The sequence below is a fragment of the Columba livia genome, chromosome 3 (assembly GCF_036013475.1).
Source record: "Columba livia isolate bColLiv1 breed racing homer chromosome 3, bColLiv1.pat.W.v2, whole genome shotgun sequence".
Classification (NCBI taxonomy): domain Eukaryota; kingdom Metazoa; phylum Chordata; class Aves; order Columbiformes; family Columbidae; genus Columba; species Columba livia.
Window position 1 is genome coordinate 120,825,135 of NC_088604.1, and position 15,810 is coordinate 120,840,944.

A 15,810-nucleotide genomic window follows, 5' to 3' on the forward strand; every position below is an offset into this window, starting at 1 on the left:
TCGCCCTGATCCCCTCAGGGATCCCTCTGTTGCCTCTGAGGGGATCAGGGCGACGGCGGCCCCCGCTCTGTCAGCGGTTTGAAAGCGCCGCCAAATTAATACATACTGTGATTAAGTTACAAAAGACATGCCCATCGTTAACCAGCTGGCGTGGTAAATGCTTTCTGACCACCTGCAAAACGATGGGATATTCTCCAAGTTTTAGATCCTTCTGCGTGACAAGAGAGGAGATGAAGTAACGCAGAGTGGTTAGTTTATATTTAACTAATAGATGTAAGTAAGGAGTTAAGCAATTATAACTAATGTCGTCAATTATTTATTCGTATTGATGTGTGTTAATTTTTTTCAAAAATTGTGATGTGTTTAGCTTGGAGAAGAGGAGACTGAGGGGCGACCTCATTAATGGTTGCAAATATATATATAAAGGGTGAGCGTCAGGAGGATGGCGCCAGGCTCTTCTCGGTGACAATCAATGGCAGGACAAGGGGCAATGGGTTCAAACTGGAACACAAGAGGTTCTAGTTAAATATGAGAAGAAACTGCTTCATGGTGAGGGTGCCAGAGCCTGGAACAGGGTTGTGGAGTCTCCTTCTGTGCAGACATTCCAACCCGCCTGGACACCTTCCTGTGTAACCTCATCTGGGTGTTCCTGCTCCATGGGGGGATTGCACTGGGTGAGCTTTCCAGGGCCCTTCCAACCCCTGACATTCTGGGATGCATATGTAATAATTATATGAATATAAGCAACACAACAGCATCCAGTCTTTGGAGCACTTGTGGACCATGATTGCCAGCGCTGACAAAATAAAAAACACTGCTTACAGTATAATCGATTCTGCTCTTAAGTTTATTTATTCATTTCAGTAGTGCAGGCTTTTTGGAAAACTACTCCGGACCTCACCTGTATTTAATCTCTCTTTGCAGAACAAAGGTGCTGGCGAGGTTGCTTTGCACTGCTGGAAGTCTCCCCAAAAAAGAGGCGCTGCCCTGATGAGCCGCAGAGTGGCCGGCACCAGCTCCACAGCCATACTGGTAGGTGGGACCGCAGGGACGGACTGGAGAACTTGGGGTGCTGTGCTGGTGGGACTGGTGCCCACTGTGTGGGTGCATGGTGCCCATGGACCTCTGGGCCAGGTTGAGTTGTGTTTTCCTCTTTAGTTTTTTTTCACAAGTTTTTACTGATAGAATGGTGTCAGCAAGGATTTTACATTATAGATTGAGTCTGGAAGACAAAAAGAAGGAACACCATTTGATATTGCAGTAAATATAACAAAGCACTTCTCCCTTTAGTTAAGACTGAACTGTAAGTTGAGATACAACTGGAGTGGAGGCTCTGGAGGGGCGGTTTTGAAACGAAAAAATAAACTTAACAGCAGAATCAATGATACTGTTAAGCGGCATTCTTTATTGACAACTCTGGGGATTGTCCTCTCTAAGTGCTCCAAAGACTGGATTCTCTTATGTTGCTTATGTTCACATAATTATTACATATGCATTACAATTTTTGAAGATTTTTACGTACAATACATCTATACTAAGAAATAATGATGTTAGTTATAATTGTTTAGCTTCTCTCTTACAATACATCTATTAATTATTAGTTGAATATCAACTAAGCACTCTGTTACTTAATCTCCCGTCTCCCTCTTGTTGTGCAGAAGGATCTAAAACTTGAAAAATATCCCCTGGTTTTGCAGATGGTCAGAAAGCATTGATCATGTCAATTGGCTAACGATGGGCATATCTTTTGTAACTTAATCACAGTATACATTAATTTAGCTGCTTCTCTTCAATTTACTATCTGCTTTGTGATGACATAGGGGATAACAGTAATGTTTTAGCAGTGGACATTGATTCTTCATAAACCCTAACGAGCAGAGAGTGGGCTGAGGTGTTTAATGAGAGAAGTACATGAAGGCAAAGAAAGTAGATGATAACATGAGAAATCCCAGTGGCTGCAGAGTGAGGTAACTCTGGAGGATGTGTTCCAAATTCAGGTGGCTGTAATTAAGATGTTTTTGTTTCAGGCCATTCTTCCTCACTGTTTTGGAGGCAGAGTTATGTGTGTGTCCACTTTCATGTTTACAGTGGGCAAAACTGGCTGAGTCTCTTTGAATAAATAGTTTGTAATAATATAGATGAGGTAGCTTGCAACTTTACTAAATGTCTGCCTTAGGTCTAGTCAATGCTTTTGATCTTCTTCAAGCTTTTTCTAGTCAAAGCTTTTGAGCTTTGCTACCATAATTTTCTAGTTTAAGAGAGTAATTTTTTTTCCCGTTAAATGGGTGCCCAAGCAGATATAGGCGTGCTGAGAGAATTATTCTTCTTCCAGCTCAAGTGCATGCACGATGGCTTGGAAATGCTAGGATACCAGCAGAGACAAGATGTTAGTCACAAAAGACAAGAAAAACGCAGGTGAGACCTTTATTGGAGATAAAAGAGAGGAACAGTTGAAGGGAAGCTACTCGAGTCAAAAGGCAGAGGAGCAAGGAAATGACTTTTAATATAAGAATACTGAGGGAATGTGAAGTTGGAATAATTGGGGCTGTACTGTAGCTGTTAATCAAACTAAGTGTGTAGTCAATGTCCAGCTTTTGCTGAAGACTGTTAGAGAAGCCGAATTACTTGAAAACCAGCCTCTTTTTAATCTTACGATGATTACATACTTGCATGGTGGAAAATCACGATCCAGGGCCCTGCTGGGGGCTCGCTGTCCTGGTGTCTGTTAGCATCGCCGCTGCCAGTCTGGAGCTTGGCTGGACAGGCTGGAAAACCACTTCCTAAGAACTTCTTTTGTTACACAGAAATAGATCAGAAGGGGGAGCAGTATCATTCAGGTTTTTTCAACATCCTCAACTCCTTAGTTTAAGCAAAGCCTGTATCCAGGTGCATACCAGAAAGAAGGGATGAGAAGGGATACAAATCAGAGTTAAACATGACAAACTTCAAGTAATAATAATATAAAATGAAATAGTGATATAATACTGATGGGGGATGCTCCAATCAGTTTTCTAACTGTGTTGCTGTAGCTTTTAAGGATAAGTGGTGTTCAAAATGTTTGGGTTATCCGTGATATTTTGAGCAAACAAGTTGGTTTCGGCTGTGATAGAGTTAATTTTCTTTCTAGTAGCTGTGTAGACACACTTTAAGTAAACATAACATTTCTGGAAAGTTCTTTCTCCAACACCATTAGTAAATGTGATTCAGTTTTATTGTACCGAACTTATATGCACAAACTGGAGTGGATCATTACAAATATTATTGCAAGTTTTCTGGATCTGGAAAGCAAATGGACCAACAAGGTCCTGAATATAATTAAAGATATATAAGCACAATGCCCCACCACAGTGCTTAGATACAGTGTTAAAGAGGGAATCACTGATGGGTTTGGATCATCAGTAAGTACCCCCCACCCTGTTTTAATGAACAGGGATAACCATTTGAGGAAATAATTTAAAAAACCGCATAGAGTGGACGTGTTTTAACTCTACTATAGCTTGCTTAAATCTGAGGGAAGCACAAGAGAGTAAGTGCTGTTGTTGGTTGGGTTTTCTTGAAGGTACTATTCAACACTTCAATATTCTTGAAATAAACCATACGTAACATTTTTAGTAACAGTGAAGTATCCAGTAACACTTAAGACTTAGGCTTTAAGTCAAGGTGAATTAAATGCACATGTAACGATGTTCATTAATGCTGATTTGGGTGATGGTTATCACTGCCCGTCTGTGGTTTCTGAAGATGCTCAAACAACTCCAGCTTCGGGCATCTCAGCGACTGCCGTTACATACAGACACCTGAAGTTCTGATCCCACCTCCCTCCTGCTATACAGCCAGATTAGCTGGGCTTGCTTTTCCGCTCACTTATGTCAGTCTTAGGCCAGCACAGAAGCAAGACTTTTGCAGAATATTTATTCAGGTGTACTAATGGAAAATCGGGGCCTCAGTACATATGATTATTTTGCTAATATGATGAGAGGATTTGCTTTTGCAGTTTAGAGTAGCCCGTTAAGTGATACCCTATCATGTACTCCTAGTGGCTTTCAATTATTTATAGTAAAGAGTAGCTTTTAAAAAGGAATACATTTTCTTTTAATCCTCAATTAATCAATGCTTGAGAGATGCCAGAGGTACACTAAAATTATGGTATGTAAAAAATAACAGCTTTCTTGCTGAAATATTTCAAGTGGTCCTTTTATCTCAAATTAAGGTTTTCATTTTAATATTCTATTTTCTACTTATCTAGCTGCCTTTCTCAAACTTTTCCCATTAACATTCATTTATGTTCTTGTTGGCTTTTGTAGGTGGCCAAATAAAATATTAGCAGCTTGGTATTTTGATAACCCTGGTATTTTCAAGCAATTACAAATATAAAATATGAAAGTGTAAAGATGAGAAAGGGACAAACTTATAGGAGAAACATATGGGTTTTGCAATTACTGACGCAAAATATAGGCTTCCAAGATAGTACTAAACACTTAAACATTCTCTGCCTGAGAAAATGTGATGCTACGAGGTGTTTGAAATAGGACCTTTCCTATATTAACATACAAAAATATACTTTGTTAAAATAACTTAAATTTTTGAAACCAAGTCAAGTCTTTGTTGGGCTGGCAGCTCCATTTCCCCATGTTTAGCATGAATTAAGCTACCAGCCTAACCTGGTGGCTTTCTAATGCTCTTTGTTTGGATGTCCATATAACACACACAAGTTTTCTGAAAACAGGGTTCCTTTCTTAATTACCTTTTGTCTGTGAATCCCTAAAACAGTGGCTGAAAATTACTGGCTTAAAATCTATCCTAAAGAACTGGTGAATTTTTTAAGAGATGGGGACACAACAGCATCTAAAGGCAAATAACAAAGATGGGAGTTTCTGAACATTCGTGCTGCATTGTGGCTTCAAGTCCTATTCTCAGGTAATTTTAGCATAATTGCTTTATTCTTTTAATTAATCTAAAGAAATAAAATGAGGCACTGATGTGTTATGGCTTGTTTGTGTCGAAGTATCCCCTGCTTTGGTGTCAGGGGCTTGTCATAAACAGCCAAGGAAAATAATTATTTCCTTGACAATGAAACAGTTTATTCTCTGTATTTAGACAAATGTATAAAGGGTAAGATGACTACTTCAGTGGAATAACTTAATTTCTGCAAAGCTGAACGTTGATTATATAAATGTTCTACTATGCATTTACTATGCAGTTTACAACAGCTACTTAACATTTATCTCTCTAGCTGCACTGGCCTCCACGTCTGTGGTCTTGAATCAGAAAGAACTATCACTTGAATCAGTAAGAGTTATATCTGAATGCAGATTTTGATCTTAAAAATATTCTAAAGATTTATTTAAAACCTGAAACTGTAATTTAAAAAATGAATCTTCAAGCAAAGAGAAGCTTAAATGGTTCTCTTGAGATTTTCATAAAGATGTAATCTTTGGATAAAAACCCAATATACCAAATTCAAAGCTAAACCACTTCCTCTGCTCCCCTTTCTATAGACTCCTGAAAGAGTGTGTTTTAATGACCAACTACTATTTTGAATGCACTGTTAAAATAAATAAGAGAGCGCAGTACTGAGAAACATGCCTCCAAGTCATATACCCATTGTGCAATGAAACCGTGCCTCTGAAGATGAAGCAAGATCATTAAGACGTTATTTTATAGACAATTTAGGTTCTTATGCTTTTCCAAGAGTCCCTTCACTAGTTTCTCTAAGGAGAAGAGATGCTCATCTACATCTTCTGGTACGAGACTTCTGATAGAATCAGCGAGTTCAAACAGGTACTCCGTGTTTCTTCCACTAGGCCCAACGGCATTAAAAATCTGTTCAGCAATTTCTTCTAGCGGTGCTGGACCAAGGTAGTTAGGGTTCTCATGAGTGCCGATGTATAACAAGACATCAAACGGCTCTACTGACGAGTCTTTGGGGTAGAAAACAACAGTTGTAGTCCTGTAGCCTCCTTTCTCTCTGAAGTCCAGGTAGGCCTTCACTTCACATTCTTGTCCAGCCGGCAATCTGTAAGCGACACCCCATACACAGCCCTGTGGAAGGACGGAAAAAAGGAAAATCCAAGCAGTGTTTAAGAGGATACTTCTGTCCTAGCTGGTGAGCAGGCCAACCGAGAGCTTTCTGGTGGGTAAGATCCCTAAAAATACTGCAGGTAGTTGTAAAGATAGCTTCTTTACTATCAAACAGAATTCAAAATAGGTAAAATGTAGGTCTAGGCACTTTCATAAGCAGAAAAACATTGATTTTCCTATGGCTTATAGGACTGTAAGCCTAGGCCTTGTTCCATCTCCAGGCGCTCCCCTTGCACCGTGGGGAAAAGGTGGAAAGATAAGCAGTGACAGGCCAATGAGAGTTTCCTCTGAACAGGAGCTTATTTCAAAATACTGTGCAGAAACCAAAAGCACAGTTGGGGCATTTAATTCCTTAAGCATTTTGTGTAGCAAAAAATAAAGCAAGGGTTTCTCCTTTTCTGTCACTGCAATGTAATCGCAATTGCAGTTTTTATTTTGGGAGGGTAAGATTACAGTTCTGACACAACATCTGGGGTCTACTATTGGCATATTGTCAGCAGTATACATACGCTGAAGGTAAAATTCTGCATAGTTTCCAGAATAGTCACTTCAGCTATGCAGTTAAAATACTTGAAAATGGATTTTTGATAATAACAGACCCAAACTACTTCCAGCTTCGTGGTTTAGATGGATTGATTTATTTAAAACAATCAAAGTCCTTGGTGTAACTCTGAGAAATGTTGAGAGATCTTCTGATTGCACTAAAGAGAACTCAATTATTTACTTGTGGAAAAGCAAAAATTAATAGAGACTTACTGCACAGGCTGGGAATGCAACAGGACATTGTGTACACTAGGGAGACAGAACAGGAGTACTATACCTCAGGATCGCCAACCAGAGTCACAACTCGTCCAGGCTAAAATGAAAAAAAATATATATTCAAAAAATCAGTTAGGGGCTTCTCCACAAAATCATAAGCAGAACAAAAGTTAAAAAAAAACCAATAAACAGTAATGAAAGGGTCAGAGAACTAATCCAGGACAATGTCAATAAGGTCTGTGTCTTTGAGGTCCAGTATAGATATTTTCTGTGAATAGCTTTTGATCTGTATTAGCTACACTCTGCTAAACAAAAAGATAATTTCTGAGTGGCAAGTGTCTGCAACATAGAAGTTAAATTAAGGGCAGTCATAAGCGGGGAGGTTTTGAATGCCCTCGCTTTGTACGTGCTGTCCAGACTCTATTCTTGTTTAAAACAGTGGTAATAATTCATTAATGTGAACCCCTCCTCAGCGTGCTTTCCTCAGTCATGTCCCTTCTCCGCAGCACCCTGCAATTGTTTTGTCTCCAGACTGACAATGAGGTGAACTTCTCACTTGTATTCAAAAAGTTTATACGCGGGCATGGAAGGTAATGTCAAGCTTGCATAGAACTAAGCAAGATATTACCACTGCATTTTAGAAACTGTTAATTACACACTATGACACATGGCAGCTCCCAGGTTTGGAAGCTCAGAGTTAATTAGATGGTTTTGAACATTGTAACCTGCTAGTAACTTTTAGTAAGCACCGTGATATTCGGAGCTCAAAAAAAAAAAGTTTATTGTGCAGAAGACTATTTTGCCCTTCTTTTCCCCCTCCCAGCTTATTTTCCCTTACTAGGCAGAGGGAGAACAGCTCGGCAATGATTATTTTTCCCATGCGTTATTTCATGCAGGAAGAGTAAGAATCCAGTTTGCAAATACTGAAAATTGTTGAGATTTGTTGTATAACCTGGAGAAGAAAATTTTAAAACATAAAACCCTATGGAGAACTACATTTTTAGTTTAAAGTTGCTGATTTTGGCGTCTGCATTTAGTCTTTTTAAGACTCGTCACCAATGGTTCCATTGATGTGTCCATGCGTTTCCATTCGATGAATCTGTACGTGTGTTTCTCTCTTGCATGGCAGCAGTGCAGCTGTAAATAACAGTCCTGCCACATCTGTCATTGCCTGATTTGCTTCTGCAACCTGTTGTTTCTTCTAATATTTGTTGAGCTATTTAGAATCACAGAAGGGTGACAGCCCTTCTATGGGAGGGTGCTACAGGCTTTCAAAGAAGAGCAAGACTATTCTCACTCCCATGGTTTAAAAATATGTATGTCTGGATGAATTGGGAATGCTTGCTTCTGGAGTTTTAATTTGTTTTTATTGGGGGCTTTTGAAAAAATTATTATCCAAATACCAAGTATTTTCTCTTTCATTATTTTTCATTTGCAAGTTAAAAAAGATGAAAAGCAGTGGTTACTTGGATCAACACTCCTGGCACTGATTTATTAACTAACGTTTCTCTTCCGAGCCTGACACCCACACTGAGTTATTTCATGGCTGTAATACCTATATTTGAGCTATTCAGATGGTTATTTTTGCTACAGGAAGTTCATTACGTTGTCCGGTTGTGCGGGTGCCGGGGCCGCTTCGCTTCGGCCGCGGGGCTGCAGCGCCGGGGCCGCTCCCGTCCCGGAGCGCTCGGGCCGGCGGGGACGGAGGCCCCGGTGCCGAGAGGCCTCGGCCCGCCCGCCGGCCGCTTCCTCCGGCAGGCCCGGGGAGCGCCGCCCGACTCGGCCCCGGCCCCGGCCCGTCCCGCCTCACCTTGCCCGGCACGCCGCGGTGGTCGGTGCTGCCCTGCCAGAAGCGGCGGCTGTAACCCTGGATGCGCCCCACCATCTTCTCCTCGTAGGGGAAATCCACCTTCCAGATGAGGGAGCCGTAGCCGAACACCCACATGGCCGCCCCGTCGCGGGCCTGCGCAGTGCGGGCGGCCCGGGGGAGGCACCGGTCCTGCGGGGGCCACCGGCGCCGGGGTCCCTGCAGGGGGGTCCCTGCTGCAGCCACCAAGGGCTCTGTGCGAGCCCGGCTTGTGCGCTGAGGTTCGGCTTCACAGTTGTGTCAGTCGGGCCACGACAATAAATCCCCTGGCTCCTGGAACTTTGCCTCCCGCGGAGCCGCTGGGGGAAAGCCGGGAAGCTCTTATCGCCCCAAGAGCTCTAAGGTCATCGAGTCTACCTCTGGACCATGTCCCTAAGAACCTCGGCTATAATGATGTGTAATCTTAAAAATTGATACTCAGAAGTCATTGGAACTAAGTCAGAACGCTGTTGCTGTGTTACAAAAGGGGCAAACCAGGTAAAATATTAAAGTGTAAAAAAAGAAAAACAAAGAGCTGACTATTGGCAAAAACCCTGCAAACAAATGCTCTCCCTGAAAACAAAAACAAAACCAAAAAACAAAACAACCCAAACAAAAACCTCTGCCAAAACAAAAAACAAAACCAAACCAACAAACAACTACAACCAAACAAACCTGCAAACCAAATGTACGTATTCTGTACTAACAGGCTTTTTTTTCCTGGTCTCCTTCCTCTCTTTTTTCCTGCCCCTTCATCTCGCGCAGTTTGCCGTACGTAAGGATGGATTTCACGGAGTCCTACGACGATCAGTGCTCTGCTGTGGGGATTGCAGCCAGAGCAGGAAATGTTGACCTGCTGAAGAAGCTCATGAGGAAGCGGCACAGCCTCGATGTTCCAGATAACAGGGGCTGGATGCCCATCCACGAAGCAGCAGCTCACGGGTCCAGTGAATGTCTGAAGATACTCATTCGTTCAGGTGAGGAGAAATTGATGTGAAATAGTGTGATTTTTTCGGCTAAATTACCCTATCACGTAGATTATAAATTAAACCGATTTCTGGTGTTGTTCTTCTGTACGTTTCTTTGTGGTTTGCTAGATACTGCCTAGCTATGGTAAAGAGGAATTGGCGTGTTGTAGTCTGTGTGTGACATTTGATTTTACTTTACCAAGGGGGCTATCTGTAGGGCCAGCAATAACCGGCCCTGCTGTTTGAAAGAGTTGATAGCAGCATGTTTGAGCATGCACTGTAGGCCACACATCTTAAATAACTCAGTTATTTTAAGAAAGTGATTGTGGTTTGTAATTCATTGCTCAATATACTTTTTTTCCCCCTTCATTATTCTCATTTGTAGCTCCATCTAAAGACTACATCCACACAAAGACGTTTGTGGGGATGACTCCGCTGCACCTCGCGGCGTACTACGGCTCTTTGGAAGGTGTTCGCATTCTTCTGGAAGCTGGGGCTCGCCCCAATGAAATCACCACCGACGAAACCACCACGCTGTTCCTAGGTGACACGAGCTTTCCTGAGATCTCACAACAGCCGCTGAATGGGGAAAAGCTTGTTTGTTAGCTGAGTTTAAACTCAGTAGCGCTCATTTACTGCCTACCATGGTTTATATTTTTGTAGCCTAAATACTGTGCTTTAGAGATGGGGTGGGTCTAAAGATTACTTTTTATTTGTGGATAACTCTGCTTCAGACTATGTTTCAAAACAAATTTGTAAACCCAAATGTATGGGGTTTTTTGTGTTGCCCTTTGTTTCTAGCACACAAAAGGTCTAGGAGGCATAGGATTGCATCTGTGTGAGGGTGTTTCAGGTCTTTTCTTTAAGTTCTTCTCTGCTTTGTATGTGAAAAGACCTCTGATTCTTTTTGCAGTTCCTAGTTTAGCAATTAAGGTCCATTGTTTTGTTATTTTTTCTGTGATTTGACATCATTAAATGCTTTAAACTTCTGCTGTAGTGAATCCTCAGGGTCTAAATGAGCTGATTAAGTATGCTTATTGCTTTACTTACCTCTGCAGTCCAGGCAGACATCACGGCTGCCACATTACCTTTGTTGACAAGTCAATTCACATTTTATTTTTAAACAACTAAATGCCTTATTTGCTTGAAGCAGTAACAGGCAGCACTTGTGGGGAAAAGATCATTAAAAGCACACCAGATAATGGTAATTAACACTATGTATTAGCGCTTACATAGATTAGACAGGTCCTGTGATTGTGGATCCAAGATATTTTTTCAAAAAGGAAAAGGGTTATGGTCAGGTTAGTCCAGACTATGTGACGGGGTTATGGCACAGCTCTGTGTTGGACATTGAGTACTACAAGCCAGGGGCGCTCCTTTGGCCAGCTCCCGCGCTAATACTCTTCAAATTATTCAGTCAGGAGCAATTATTCGCAGTCATTTATCACCATATCAAACTTTTTGGTGACATGGGGAATGTGCCTTGGTAGAGTTGTTGGGGGCAAAATCTTGAGGATGAATCAGGAGGCTTTTCAAGGAATGCATTAGCATAAATATACACCTTTTAAATTAATCTCGTAGAGGTGTTTAAAAGAGTTTTAAACTTAAAAAATATGAAGTTTGGGGGAATTTGTTGTAAGGTGGCCACTGGGCTTCACGAGTTTGGGAGGTTATTACAAGTGTCACACAGTTAGGTGCCTGCTGCAGAATTGTCTCCATGTTCCCCAGGAAGAGGGAGGAGAGAAACCTGCTTTTGTTACCTGTATTAGCACAGTGTAGGTGGAGTTTTAGCAAATCTGACTAAAATTTTTGTGGATAAATTTCTATTCTCCAACTCTGTGTTAGGGCCATAAATGTAAGAGGCAAGTAAGCAAATGTAAAGCAAGTTTAAAAGAATTATGATTATTGTGTCAGGAAGTTAGTGCTGAGGCTATTTGAGTTTTTCAATGAGTTCTTTAAATCCAGTTAATAAGAATTCTTTTGGCTTTTTTCCTGTTCTGTGTGAAGCTGTTCAAAGTGGAAAGGCAGACATCGTAAAGGTTCTGATCAGATATGGAGCAAACGTTGAAGGACATCATACTTGGTCTGGGTGGAATTCTTTGCACCAAGCTTCTCTTGAGGTAACTTGTCGTTGTATCGTACAATTTCCATGTAACTGCTGTATTCTGAGTGATAATTTATCTATGTTTTTGCTTTGTATGAGATAATTTTTCCTACCCTGCCCTAGCAGTCCTAAGGTTGTCTAAATGCTGAAGGGCTTGCAGTGCACTGAGTGTATCTGAATCTTCATGAGATGTTGGTGTTGGGCAGCAATCATTATTTGAATACTAGAAGTATTGCACGTGCTCACAAGCTCATGTGGTGTATTTAGGAAGTGAATATCTTACTAGATTTTTTCAAGAAAGTGTTCTATGTAGAATCTCATCATCAGTGGGATGTACGGCCTGTTTCTGGAATAGATATATGTTAGCTTAGTGTTTCTAATAAACTAATTTATTTTATATTTGTATGTATTGTGCAAATGAGAAAAATATTATTTAACTTGTCTAATTTTTTCTACCATTATTTTTTCAAGACATCTTTAGAATATTGAACATATTTTTTCTTATTTCTGTTTGGAATGTGTGGGAAAAGTAGACTATGGCAATTCCCCAGTACTTTGTTGGTTAAGAATAAAAATCTTCATTTCAGGGACACACTGAGATCATGCAAATACTCCTGGAGGCAGGGGCAAGCAAGGAATGTGAGGATGACTATGGAATTACCCCTTTATTTATTGCTGCTCAGTATGGAAAGCTGGAGTGTTTAAGACTGCTTATATCCTTTGGTAATAATGATCATTCATTTATCTTTGTGGTTCTTAATATTGCATCAGCCTGTCACCAGGTGCTGTTTTAGTTCTGCTTTCGCACTTCGTAACTTCCAATTTTAGTGGGTTTAATGTAATTTTAATTGCAGGTGGGTATGCTAAACCATCCTAATTGCTCAAATCTTGTTTCAGTAATTTAGTGTCATTTTCAGCAAGTGATGGTAGGAAATAATAAATGGAAATCATGAGAAGGTTAAGGCTTCTCAGGGCCTGCTGGAAGCCCTTGGTAGCACTACATCAGTGGTCTGATTTTGATGAAATTGCTCTTGTCGTAAGATATTGCTGCTGCTGAGTGAAGATACAGCTCTCTGGTCACAAAGTGACAGCGATCGTTTCATTCACATCATGAACAAGTTTAATTCGTGGAAGTGCATGTATCCTCACAACCAAAATCAATTGCTGTAACTCTTCAGCCTGAGGGTGCTGTGACCTGACCAGAGAGATCCTGTGAACTGATCTACCAGTTCCTGGGGGAGAATCTCAAATAATTGGTGCCATCAAAAGATTGCCCAGCCCGCTTCGTGTGGTGCTGATCTTTGACAGAGCTCACCTTAATCACTGGCTTTTCAAAAAGTTAGCAACAACTGCTGAATGTTTCCTTACTTTGCTGTGGAAAAACCTGTTGAGTTGTGAAGTGACTCTGTGAAAACCAGTTACAAAGTTTAATTTGTTTTGTGTGCTGGTGTAAAGTACTGGTTTTGGGGTTTTGGTTGTTTTTTTTTTGCTAGGTGCAAATGTGAACTGTCAGGCCAAGGACAAAGCCACTCCCCTGCTGATTGCTGCACAGGAGGGCCACACCGAGTGCCTGGAGCTGCTCTTGGCCAGCGGCGCAGACGCCAATCTCTACTGCAACAAGGACAACTGGCAGTTACCCATCCACGCAGCGGCCGAGATGGGCCATAAAAAGTGGGTGATTAAAAAGGCATTCTGACAAAAGGTTCCGGTCATAAAAACCGGATCAAGAGAGAGGAAGTAGGTTCAGCTCTGTGAGGAAGAAAAACGAGTTCTCAAGCTGATTCGTAGTGTAGAATTTCAGATTTCTTCCATATTTTAAATGTGTGTTAGTAGGCCCAGTAAAGGAAACAACCATTTTCAATTAGGGATCTAATCTGGCTGTGATCCATATCCTAACAAATTTAAGGGGTTTTTCACAGTGCTGGATCAGATACCAGTTCACTCAATAGTTATATTACTTTAACATTTCAAATATCAATAACAACAGCATATGCTTTATTACATGACTTGAACAGCTCTTAATTAGAATTATACTCCTGACCATTAAGTAGCAGTAGTTGTATGCAAGAAATGAATTAGCTGAACCAGCTAGAAAATCAAAGCCACCAAACAGTTCCTTTAATTCTTGTAGAAATGCATTTATAGCTTTCCCCAATCCCGATGACATAAATTGCTTTCACAGCAGAAAACCAAGAGTGGAAGGAAGTCCCATATTTGTACATGTATGAAAACAGTGAAGATTAAATATATTAATGATGATACTAATTGCAGAATTATTCGTAGATGCTTGATTTTAACTCCTAGCGAAAGGAGGTCACCAGCTGAGTTGGCATTAAAGTTTGTGTAAAATTGGTGCCTCTTTCCAAACTGAAGAGGAGGGCAAACTGTAGTAGGGATGTGGGAAGCTGAATTTGTTCATTTTCTTGGAAACATAAGGTGGATTAGCAGAGTTGTCAGTACTACAAGTGTCTTTAAATCAAATGCAGCCTTTATAGCTTTCTCAACAATATTTAACTGGTGACCTCTGGGCAGCACCAGTAAGTTCCAGTAGCAAAGGAATGAGTGTTCATCTCTAGTTCTTGTCAGCTGGAGAGGATGGAGAGGTGTGAGCTGTGCGACAGAATGATTTTTCTGTTTCAGTATCTCAACGAATGCTGTTGAACAGAAGTAAATTATCGTCTTATTTGCAACTCACATTTTCAGTTTGCTTCCAGGCTTCATGGAAATCTGGATTTAATGTGCACAGGTACTCTATTGCTGCGAAAAGGATTCCTGGATAACAGGAGTATCTCTCTCTCTGGTTCAGACTAAAATATTTCTTGCCAGCCTAAATCCAGGGCAAAGCACAATGTTTGTTATGGGTCTGTGTACGAAATGAAGAAGTTTGTTGTTATATGTGAACTCAGTAGTGAAAAACAGGTAGGATTTTCTTCTTAAGTGGTAATGACCACATGACAAATGACCTTACATTTAAAATTAATTATTTCCTGACATCACCAAATAAATAGTGTTTTTAAATATTTGCAGGATATTAGAGTTGCTAATACCAGTTACAGATCGGATTTGTGACAAAGGCAAGGGCAAAGTGAGCCCTGTGTATTCGGCAGTGTATGGTTATAAGAAAGAATGTTTGGAAATGTTACTTACCGAAGGCTACAGTCCAGATGCTCAAGAGTGCCTGAAGTTCAACTGCACATCACCCATGTGTATGGTCTTCCAGCGTGGGTAAGTAGACCTCTTATACTGGAAACAATTCATAATTGTGTTGGCTTTTATTTAACTTTTTTTAAAATGTGCAGTTTTCCTGCCATCCTTCCTCAATTCTTGAGCTGGCAGAGTTGAACTAAGTATCCGAATGGTGCGTGGGCTTCGGATTGCACGCACGAGCTGAGGAACCTTGCTGAAATCTCCGAGGGGAAGCTCGGCAATTTGCAGAAGAGTTTTGTAGAACAGAATCGTTTTTGTGCTTTCAGAAGGCCTTACCAACTAGTCTGTGTCTTCTGGGAATGTGGCTTCGTGCTGTAATTGGGTCAGAAGGCCTCTTAAGTAGCCAGAATGTTTTCAGTAAGGATGAGTTATTGAAAAGCAGTGCTTTCTGCCGGTCTCGTGCATGAGACAAGCAGAATTATTCAGCTCAACACTGTACCTGTAGGGAGAACTGGGAAACTGAATGATAAATTCATTTAAATCATGACCCGTTTCTTTTTATGCCTGGTGGGTGCTGCACAGCCCTGGTATTCAACAAGGAATAAAGCAATGCTTGCTTCATGATGCAAAGGCTATAATTTTAGAGGAAAAATAATAAGGTATAAAAGCCTGGAAGCCTTACTCCTAGGTATATGATATATGGTACGTCAGTGAAGTGCTCTTCGTGTCCTTATTGTTGATGATTTTTTTTTTTCCTTTAGTATGGAAGTTTCTTCCTCCTGTTTCTGTGGGAAATTAATTTGTGGAGGAGTGGGCTGCTACTGAGAATCTCTAGATGTTGCTGTCCCCAAGCTCACCTGTGCTCCTCCCAAACTATTTTAATGTATAAAATAACAGTTAAAGAG

At 40.9% G+C, this 15,810-nt stretch overlaps 2 protein-coding genes across 12 annotated transcripts in view; one reads left to right on the forward strand and one right to left on the reverse strand.

The window, feature by feature from the left end:
* ASB3 (ankyrin repeat and SOCS box containing 3) overlaps nt 1-15,810 on the forward strand; it is a 34,326-nt gene that overhangs the window by 13,667 nt on the left and 4,849 nt on the right. For 2 of the 11 annotated variants that reach the window (XM_065059994.1, XM_065059995.1), the window contains exons 2-9: nt 49-248; nt 925-1,032; nt 9,452-9,663; nt 10,040-10,198; nt 11,662-11,774; nt 12,346-12,481; nt 13,252-13,429; nt 14,786-14,983. In XM_065059994.1, coding sequence (XP_064916066.1) covers nt 9,468-9,663; nt 10,040-10,198; nt 11,662-11,774; nt 12,346-12,481; nt 13,252-13,429; nt 14,786-14,983 — 980 coding nt within the window. In that variant the 5' untranslated portion in view covers nt 49-248; nt 925-1,032; nt 9,452-9,467. Of the gene's footprint in view, nt 1-45; nt 274-923; nt 1,033-2,332; nt 2,416-4,770; nt 4,918-9,451; nt 9,664-10,039; nt 10,199-11,661; nt 11,775-12,345; nt 12,482-13,251; nt 13,430-14,785; nt 14,984-15,810 lie in introns of those variants that run through there. The other 9 variants (XM_065059991.1, XM_065059987.1, XM_065059990.1 and 6 more) reach the window with 9 other exon arrangements.
* On the reverse strand, nt 3,194-9,192 carry CHAC2 (ChaC glutathione specific gamma-glutamylcyclotransferase 2). Its single transcript, XM_065060007.1, has 3 exons — nt 8,651-9,192; nt 6,902-6,937; nt 3,194-6,042 (listed from the first exon to the last, which is right to left on the reverse strand). The coding sequence occupies exons 1-3, from the start codon at nt 8,783-8,785 to the stop codon at nt 5,659-5,661; spliced, it is 555 nt and encodes a 184-aa protein (XP_064916079.1). The 5' UTR covers nt 8,786-9,192; the 3' UTR covers nt 3,194-5,658.